Raw genomic sequence first — 10186 nt, 5'->3', positions numbered from 1 at the left:
CGGCCGCCCACCACCACGACTTAACAGTGAGTCTTAACAGTGAGTCAGAGGGAGGAAGGAGAGGAAGGGGGAGGAGGGTTAAAAATAGTTGGGATAGAGGAGAAGAGGGAAGAGGTAAAGAAGTGGAAACTAAAGCTAACGATATACAGCGTGAGAGGAGGAGGAGGAGGAGGAGGAGGATGAGGAGGAGGAGGATGAGGAGGAGGAGGAGGAGGAGGAGGAGGAGGAGGAGGAGGAGGAGGAGGAGGAGGAGGAGGATGAGCAGAATGAGGAGGAGGATGAGGAGGAGGAGGAGGATGAGGAGGAGGAGGAGGAGGAGGAGGAGGAGGAGGAGGATGAGGATGATGATGAGGAGGAGGATGAGGATGAGGAGGAGGAGGAGGAGGAGGAGGAGGAGGAGGAGGAGGAGGAGGATGAGGATGAGGAGAATGAGGGGGAGGATGAGGAGGAGGATGAGGATGAGGAGGAGGAGGAGGAGGAGGAGGAGGAGGAGGAGGAGGAGGAGGAGGAGGAGGAGGATGAGGAGGAGGATGAGGAGGATGGATTTTGTCCCGCGCTCCACTGGATCTGTCAGACTCACAGCAGCGCTAAGTTTCCTCTTCACTCCTGAACTTTGAAGACAAAATCAAATTAATTGTCTTCCTTCCACAAAGTTCCTCTTCTGCCAAATAAAGTTCCTTTAACAGTTCCTCTCTTCCTCTAATGACGTCCTTTAGAACAGAGCTTCACTTTCATACCTGGACTTTCATGTGGCGCCTCTAATCACCCTGAAAGGGGGTTCTCTCTTTAATTGTCACCTCTGTGAGAGGACACTCTGGCTTTGGTAGCTCACGGCTTCTCACATGAACGTTTCTGTTTAACAGCCTTTAAAAGAAGAAAGTCCTTTTTTTAAATGAACATCAAGAAACTTTCAGTGTTTGAACGTAAATCCAACTCTGAACTCTGGATCCTGATGTCTTTAATATCATGTTTTCTTATTCAAACATTTTCTCATGAAATCAAAACAAACTTGAGATTTCAACATCTTTCAGTTTTGATGGTAGTTTCACTAGCAAGGACCACGCCACACAAGGATATAAGTTGAACATTTAATGAATTAGTTGTGCGTGGTGTGCCCAGCAGAAGGAGACTCAGGATGGGGGTTCCGTCTCAGCGTTATCCTGCCGGAGCTGATCTTGACCCAGGTTGTACCTGGAAGTAGACAGGGCATAGAAGGAGCGAGCACGAGTTGAGTAGGAGAGGACAAGGAAATAGGTTAAGGGCAGGAGAGTAAGGTGAGGGAGGGTGGGTTGAAGAATCACGGACAAGCAGTTGGAGTAGGCTGGCTACGTTTAAGAAGGCTTGTCAGGTGATTGAGGGTGTGGTTTAGGCGTGGTCCTGCTCCCGAATCTAAGTTAACACCTTAACTTCATTTATTTTCTTCTGGAATAAATTCAATTATATGAATAATAATAATTCATCCTGCAGAGACGGGCGCACGAATAATGCGTCTAATAAAACACTCTGTCGTTCTTTTAGTTTCTCCTGTTTTGATCCCCTAACCCTCAAAGTGATTTGGCATCTTGCTCTTTACTTTGTTTTAGTTTCAGTGTTTCAGTTCATCTCTTGGATGGAAGAGTATAAAGACACATTAAAGAGGGAAGAAGATCAGATACCAAGAATTAAGTTTTAGAGTTATGAGAATAAAAGTGGAAATTTACAAGAATAAAGTCACAACAGAAAAAATGGAATAAAGCTGAGGTACTGGAACAACAAAGTCATAAATAACATGATAAAAGTCAAAATATTACAAAGATGAGGGCTTTGATTTAGCTTAATGATGAAGTTGTGCATCCAAATAGCAGGAAAAATAAAAATAGGAATTTATAGAATAATAACAATAAAAAAACTAAGAGGTAAGAGTCCAACTCTCTCCTCTTCTAAATCACAGATAATGACTTTTTTATTTCCCACTGCCTTCATGTCTTAGTTTATTCTAGCTCGCTTTAAATGCAAATTTTAATGTAGTTTTTAATATATTCGAATTTCCCTTTTCTTTTCTGTTGTATTATATTTGTCATTTTAATTGTGTTATTTTATGCCTGTCTGAATGTTTCCAACACTTTTAATGTGTTAGTGTGAAGCACATTGAGTTCAGCCCTCCTGTATGAAATGCTCTCTACAAATAAATCTGCCTTGTCTAATAATAATGATTTTGTGAGAGCGTAGTTGTAAGAGAATAAATTAAGAAATAAACTAGAAAAAAGGTCATAATATTAAAAATAAAGAGATGAGTTTGCAAGAATAAAGCCATGAATTTATAAATATTAATTCAACAAGGATAGAAGTTTTAAATTTATATGGATTAAGCCGATATTCATCTTCAAATTCATCTAAAATTACAACTTTATTTTTTAAATATTCTGAATTTATTCCAGTGAATTTAGGACTTCATTTTCACAAATCTTTGATGTTTATCTCTTTATTTAATATTTATTTCTTCTTTAATGCGTCCTAAATTCTTTAATCTGCATGGTGTTTTCTTTTCTTTTGTTTTGAAAGTTTTTATTTTTGGGGCATTTTCCTGTTTATTGATCAGACAGCTGCAGAGAGGAAATGTGGGGAGTAGAGAGCGAGGGGAAGACAGGCAGCAAATTGTTGGAACAAGGAGTATAGACCGCTCCGCCACCGGGTCCCCTAAATCTCTATTTGTGACTTTAAAATCAATACCTGTCTCGTCTTATCATCAGAGACTCATGTATCAGATGATTTTAAGAGACCTTTATACAATTTACTGTTCTTGACTCAGAAACAGAACTTGTGTCTGCTAAATCAGCATGGCAGACTAAAAACTACAATACCCATGAGCCTCAGCTGCCACTGCTGATGAAAACCAGCCAGTCAGAGAGTTTGTGAGTTGTATTAGCTCCTTGTGACATTGATGCAGAATTCATCCATCACTGGTCCAGAATTTAAAAACTTAAGAACCATTACATGAGAATATCTCCCTATTGTTCTCTCTGGTGCCCCCTCTGGTGATATGAAGTAACTGCAGGTGTGTTTGTGGACTTAGCTTCTCAAGATACGCTATTAAAACTGCCCTTCCTGCTACTAGCCTCTCAGGTTCCATAACTCTGAACCCAAGGACCGCATGTTCCAGCTGAAGTGTTAGAATAAGCTGTTTTCATGCACAAGCTCTCTTTGATATTCTTAACACACTTCCTGTTATTTCCCTCTGATGAGCTCGGTGCTGATCTAAGCAGCAGCAGACCTCCAACAGTCACAGAATCTCATATGTGGGAAAAAACAAAAGGGACTGTTACTCCTAGAAACAGGGACACCCAAAATAACTTCTCCTACTTTGAAATTCTATTAATGGGTCCGGCTGCCTCAGCCACGCTGCAGAAAATCCAGCTCACAGCCTGCATGTGATCTACAACCAGCAAACATGTGCAGCACATTTAAAAGAGCCTCGCTCTCATCAGACAGGTGAAGGTTTAACGCCTCAGTCAGGGTGGAGGTTTGTCAGTCGGGTCTGAGGGCTCAGATCTTCAGACGTAAAGGGACAAACACAGACATCATGTAGATGTTCATTCAGATCTTCTCCTGCCAGGTGTTACACACGTTTCTGCGTCTCAGGTGTTTCTGCCTTTCTTTCTTCCTCAGTTTCACAAAGGTTTTCTAAAGTCTGATACTCTAACTCCTTCTCTGTCACCTCTCTTCCTTCTGTCCTCGTCTCCTTTCCCGTTGTTTCACCTCCCTCCTCCCTCCCTGTCGTCGTCTTCCTGTCCTCTCCTTCCTTCCTTCAGTTGAAGGAGTTCATCCAGTCCAGCGGTGTGGGGGCGGGGCCTGCGTGGCCGCGGGCGCTAGAGATCGTGGAGGGCAACGTGCGCTGGCACCGCCTCCACCGGCGGCAGTTCTTCCAGTGGCTGCGCAAACCTCCCAACCTCGCCCTCGGCTAACGCCGCGCCAGCTAGCGAAGCTGAAGAGACTGCAAACTGGCTGCTAAGCTAACGCTAACGCAGTGCTAGCTTACAGATGCAGTCAGAGTGAAACAGAGGGACTGACGTGACGGATCATTTAGCGGTTTCTCTTCTGTTCTTTTTATTTGCTTTTAAAGAATTAAGTTTTCTAACGCTTTGTTTGAAATGTTCGTGTGGCTGATGCTGTTCAACGGTTTCTGTGAACTGACCAGTTTAACTGACAAGAGAGACGTTAGCAAACGAGCTAAGAGATGCTAAAACAGTCATAGCTAGCTAACGTTGACCTTTTGTTTATCAAATCGGCAAAGTAACGATTGGTTCAATTCCTCCTCAATGTAAAAACACAACTTTTACTTTGTTTGCTTTTTAAATTCTTTCTTCTAAACCCGTTTAGAATTTAAAGTTTTCTGAGCTCTCCTGACGTAAAGACAGAAACACGATCATTACTTATGCTATGCTACATTAGCTTTGATGTAGAAACAACTGAAGCAAATGTTAACACAGACTTATGACTGTCTTCATGGATCAAGTTAAAACCCAATCATCCAGTGAATCCTCTGACCTCACTAAAGCCTGATTTATACTTCTGCATCAAATCAACGGCGTTCCCTACGCCGGGGGTCCAAGTAGCTCCCGTACCCACGCAGAGGTCTACACACCTAGCTGACCTGCACCTCCTCCAAAATGTAACTACGCATAGAATCAATGTGGACCACAAGCCCTGTGATTGGTCCACTCGGCAGCATTGTGTTTCCTGCATTTACAGCACTTCCTGGATCCCCGCTCATCGTCCGTGTATTTCCTCTCCTCCTCTCTGTTCTTCATGTCATCATGTCTGTATGATAAACAGCAACATGTGTCAGCTGGAGATTAACAGAACTCTGAAACTCTGAGGAAAAGGAAACAGAGATCGTAGCGGGACCGGAAGCAGGCGACCGGCTATCAATCAATCAATCAATCAATCAACCAATCAATCAACCTTTATTTATATAGCGCCAAATCACAACAAATGTTATCTCAAGATGCTTTTACAAACAGAGCAGGTCTAGACCACTCTATGTCAAATTATGAACAGAGACCCAACACCAAGACAGGATCAGACTCAGTCTGACCCCACCTTAATCCACCATGAGCATTACACCTCACAGTATTTAGCTAGTTACAGCAGAGAGGACAAACTTCCTTTAACAGGCAGAAACCTCCAGCAGGACCAGACTCATGTTAGACACACATCTGCTGAGACCGTGTTGGAGAGAGGGATAGAGGGAGATGAAGAGAGAGAGAGATGATAGTGATGAGACGAGTAGTAGAGGCTGTTGCCGCTGGAGTCCAGAACGTCCGCAGCAGGAGGAACCTACGAGACAAGGGAGCTCAGGGACTCCAGAAAGGTCTATGGTTAGTAACTATCAGAGAGACCACACTGCCCTCAAGTGTTCAGGAGGAGAATTGCTGCACGACATGGACACATTGACGCACAAGTATGAGGAGCTCATGTCCGTGTAAGCCTCTGCTGCGTAGGGGAGACACAGAAGTATAAATCAGGCTTAAAGTTGAAATAAATCTGACTCTGCAGAGTTTGTTTGTCCAAAGATGAGTCTCTTGTTTGGGCTCTCAGCTCAGACGCCTCTCTAACCACCACATATCCTAACAGTTGAAATGAGAGCATGCTGTTATTGCTGCGAACAGTAAACAGCAGCTTCCCCAGCAGCCGGCCGTCTGCACGTCGATCACTGAGCAGAGCTGTAATTAACACGACATGGACTCACTGTCCTCTGATCACGGCGCTCACAGGACTCATTCTCACTCATTAACTCCACGGCGCTCAGACTGCTTTCACTCTAATTCTAAAGCTTTTATATTTTAAAGATCAAAACTTCCACAGTTTGAAAATGTCCTTGTTTTTGTTTTTTGGAGCCTTTGTTGAAGCCGTCTTTTGGTTTTGTACTTTGAATATAAAAGCTCAAAAAGACTTCAAAGTTTGGCTCTGAAGCGCGTGGAAGACGAGTTTCCCCCTGAACACGGTGATAAATGTTCTCTTTGGGTTTGAACCTGCAGAATTAAAAAGCTTTCAACTGTTTAAAGAAGGAAAACTAACAAGACAAAGTTAGAGTGGGATGAAACGGACCACTCATTAGAATTCAATTTGACTTTTAGTGGAAAAAAGTAGAATTTAAGCTTTTAGAAGCCCATTCTGAAAATATTCAACGACTTTAACTTTGAAAGTTTTGTTTAAAAACCTCAACAGAAGAATATTAAATTAATTTAAGACCTATTTTTATTTTAAATCACAATGAAGCACACCTCACAGGTGAAAGGCATTTACAAAATATTAAATACAAGTGAAATGGTTCAACCTTTAATCAACAGAAAATGTTAAAAAATGACGTTGAAAACATTAACGGACAAAAACGTCTTTCTTGTTTTATTCTAAGAGACATTTTCTTCCCTTTCAGTCACTTTAATATTAAAAGACATAAAAAACACGAGTTACATGATGTCGGCCAACAACCTTTGATTTTTGTACATTTTAAAAGGCGAAATGCAATTTTAGGAAACTATGAAATTCACATAAATTAATTGCAAATAAACAAATTTTTTTTGGTGAAATTTGAAGCAAATATTCAAATTTTTTTGGACAACCCCATATACAAATAAAATAATACAAATTTTAATTATGGAGCACTTTTTAGAAACGCCAGGTTACAAAGTGTTTTACATTGAAAGCAAAATAAAAGGATCAGGTCAAAAAATCCCACAAGGCAAATTAAAGAAATAAAACAGATTTTAAAAAGACCTAAAAAACATGAGTTACATGATGTCGGCCAACAAGCTTTGATTTTTGTACATTTTAAAAGGCGAAATACGATTTTAGGGAAACTATGATAACTCACAATTTTGCCCAAAAGTTCACATACATTTATTGCAAATCAACAAAGATTTGTTTGTGAAATTTGAAGCAGATCTTCCTGTTTTGTACACAATCCATATTCAATTAAAATAACAATAATAATAATTTTTATTTCAAACACACTTTTTAAAAGCCACGTTATAAAGTGCAGCAAAATAAAAGAAGCAGGACATAAAATCACACGAGGCAAATAAAAAAATAATTAAAAGACATAAAAATCCCCTAAAAGAACTTTAAAGGAATACAATTATTTTAATATATACAGTTGTGCTCATAAGTTTACCCCGGCAGAATTTGTGATTTTTTTTGGCCATTTTTCAGAGAATATTAATGATTAGAGAAAACATTTATTTTCACTCATGGTGAAACTGAGGCTACCCAAGAAACCAGACATCCTCCCAGGGTATGTAAACTTATGAACACAACTGTATATAGATTGTTTTTTGTTAAATCAAGTAAATCAGTTTAAAGTTCAGGTGAAATCAGGAGACTCTGCAGACCTGATCCTCTTCCAAAAACTAAATTTAAAAACAAAACATATTGTGACAGAAATCAAAGAACGTTCTGTTTTAGTGATGATTGAAAACGTGAGGATACTTTTTCCAAAGTAATCAGGAGACTATGAAACCTACAAATATTAAATCACCACCATGACGACCTCTGACTGACTTTAAAACCTCCGACCTGATAAAAACTCGACTCTGTGGTTCCACAAAGCACAAACCAGGAAGTTGTCGGACGAAGCACATCGGTCTCCGGACAGAAGCAACACTGAGTTTCTTTTTCAGCCAATCAGGGGTCGGCTTAATCGACCCTTTCTCCAGCCTCAGAGGGAAACACAGACGTGTGGAAGTGGAGGTTAATGAAACTGGGGCGAGGACGTAGGTTGAAAGACTCTCCAGCTTGTCTTCGTATGCAGACGATGTGGCTTTCTATGTTGGGAGTTAAAGGTTTCCATCAGGAGTTTGAAACGCGATGGATACTTCAGTGAGGCGGACTTTCAGGCGTGATGGAGTTTAAAGACTCGTGTGAAAGTTTGTAAATCCACCAGCCTGCAAATTCAGATTCTCTGAGAGTCTGATGGACGTTGTGGCTCTGTGTTTCCTGTGATGAGATGGATACTAGAAGTGTTAGAAATATAATATTTACCTCCTTGAGCCTGGAATCATCCACCCTATCGTAACGACAGAAAGCATGACGGACTCTGTGGATGGACGTATTTCCTGTCGGCGTGGATTGTACAGTTTAACGGTTTAATGGTTCCTGAAGCTCCAAGGACTCTGAGACTTTATGGGATTTCCATGGTTTGGCCTGCTTGCCCTCCAGTTTGCAACTTGATGCTTTACCCAGGAGCCGGCAGAGAACACGGAGCTGGACGTACCTCGATGTGTTTTCTGAGGAAGGTCTCCAGAGTCCGGATGAATCCTCTGAGAGTTTTTGGATAAAGGGACTTGAAATGAACTCGTGGTTAAAGTCTGGTGTGGCGTCCTGAACCTCCGTCCTGTTGAACAGACTCTTTGAAGTTATTCCTCCTCTGTTAGATCCGGCTTTGGTGTTATTAATTGAGCCATATATGAATTAATGGGACTGCCTGCTTCTATACACTGTGTGTCCAGTGATGTGTGCGTGTGTGTGTGTGTGTGTGCGTGCGTGTGTGATGAAGACGATGATGAAGAGCAGCAGCGGAGTGTGCTGCGTCGTCACGGTGATTGAAATGATGATGATTAAAATGATTATGATCCGAACTGAGAGCGACGACTGATTCTTGCTGACAGTCGAGTCAGTGATGCTAAATGTTGATGTGAAAAAGCTAATTAGTATTATGATGATTATTATGCTAACTATTCAGTGCATTTTGAACCTGTAACGTCCTGTCAGGGAAATTTGGTTTACAAACATAAAGCACAGAAACACCCACTGTACAATCAACACTGTAAATCAGACAGATACTGGAACCTTAATGTGGAACATGAAGATGTTGAAACGGCGTTCATAATGGTTATGATCATAAAGATGGTGATGATGATGATGATGATGACTTTGGACCAAAATGTGTTGGAATCAGAAAGTGGCAGAGCAGAATGAACTCCTACTTCCTGTTTTCTCTGGTGTGGCTTCCTGTACTTTCTGATCGGGTGATATTAAAATGGTAAACCTGTGTGATCACGTCTGTTTCAATCCAACACTTTACTAACTCTTCTTACAAGCAGAGAAACTATTCCACCTTTCCTTTTCCTTTCAACTGACCAAGCTGTCAGGGATGTTGATGGACGTCGTCTCCGTGACGTCACCCGTCTGTTCCTGAAGCCGATCGTCGGTGGGCGCCATATTGGAAATGTTGAACTCAACCTAACTGCTGTCGAGCGAGTGTGACATAAAGAGGCGGGCTTTGAGCCTCCTCGCCAACAGCTACAGTGTTCCCACCTGTCAATCAAGTCAGCTGTGCCTCTCATTGGAAGACTCATAATCTTAATATCTTTGAAATTGCTGCGTTATGAAAAAATTCACCCTGTACAGTGTGAGTATCCAGAATACACTCGTTACACAAAACCTACTAGCTTACAGTTGTTGTTGTTGTTGTTGTTGTCTGCCTCTATCCATCTCTCTCTTCCTGTATCCTTCTCTCCAATCTCAAAACAGTCTCAGCAGATGTGTGTCTAACATCTGTAGTATCGATTTCTTCAAATCCACCAGCAAACACAGAAGTTTGTCCTCTCAGAACATGAGAGTTTCCAGTTCACAGCTTCCTCCATTTGTCAGTTTTAAGTCTTATTTTGATTTATAAAAATATTGGATGGAAGATGGAGAAAAACATGCATATTACTGAGGTCACACAATGATGCAACAGTAGACCAACATCTCCTGTGTTCTGCAAGATACCACTGCTGTTTGTGTCCATGGAGTCTGGTTACCTTGAAGGGGGACAGATGTTCAAAAATAAGTCAGTGAAGGAAAGATGCATGATGGGAACCAGAGCCACGACATGACCAGGGTTATCGAGTGGACCGGTGTTACATCAAGTGAGGACCAAACGAGATCTTTAGGGAGGCTCAGTGGACGTGCCAGACTCCAGCTGCTACAACTACTACTATCCGTCTCCCCACTATCATCTCTCTCTCTCTCTTCATCTCCCTCTCTCCCTCTCTCCAACACGGTCTCAGCAGATGTGTGTCTAACATGAGTCTGGTCCTGCTGGAGGTTTCTGCCTGTTAAAGGAAGTTTGTCCTTGCCACTGTAACTTGCTAAATGCTGCAAAGTGCTCTGCTCATGGTGGATTAAGATGAGATCAGACTGAGTCCTGTCTGGAAGAGGGGAC

At 41.6% G+C, this 10186-nt stretch overlaps 1 protein-coding gene across 1 annotated transcript in view; it reads left to right on the top strand.

Annotated features, from left to right (window-relative positions):
* The window catches only part of LOC117809060 (thyrotropin-releasing hormone-degrading ectoenzyme-like), a 30657-nt gene extending 21628 nt beyond the window's left edge, over positions 1 to 9029 (top strand). Inside the window, exon 7 of the mRNA XM_034678756.1 lies at positions 3789 to 9029. Coding sequence (XP_034534647.1) covers positions 3789 to 3941 — 153 coding nt within the window. The 3' untranslated portion in view covers positions 3942 to 9029. The remainder of the gene's footprint in view (positions 1 to 3788) is intronic.
* The last annotated feature ends 1157 nt before the right edge of the window (positions 9030 to 10186 follow it).

This window comes from Notolabrus celidotus, unplaced genomic scaffold (genome assembly GCF_009762535.1).
Source record: "Notolabrus celidotus isolate fNotCel1 unplaced genomic scaffold, fNotCel1.pri scaffold_219_arrow_ctg1, whole genome shotgun sequence".
NCBI classification, from domain to species: Eukaryota; Metazoa; Chordata; class Actinopteri; order Labriformes; family Labridae; genus Notolabrus; species Notolabrus celidotus.
The sequence above is the reverse complement of the archived record's forward strand: the minus strand, read 5'-3'. Positions and strand labels throughout refer to the sequence as shown.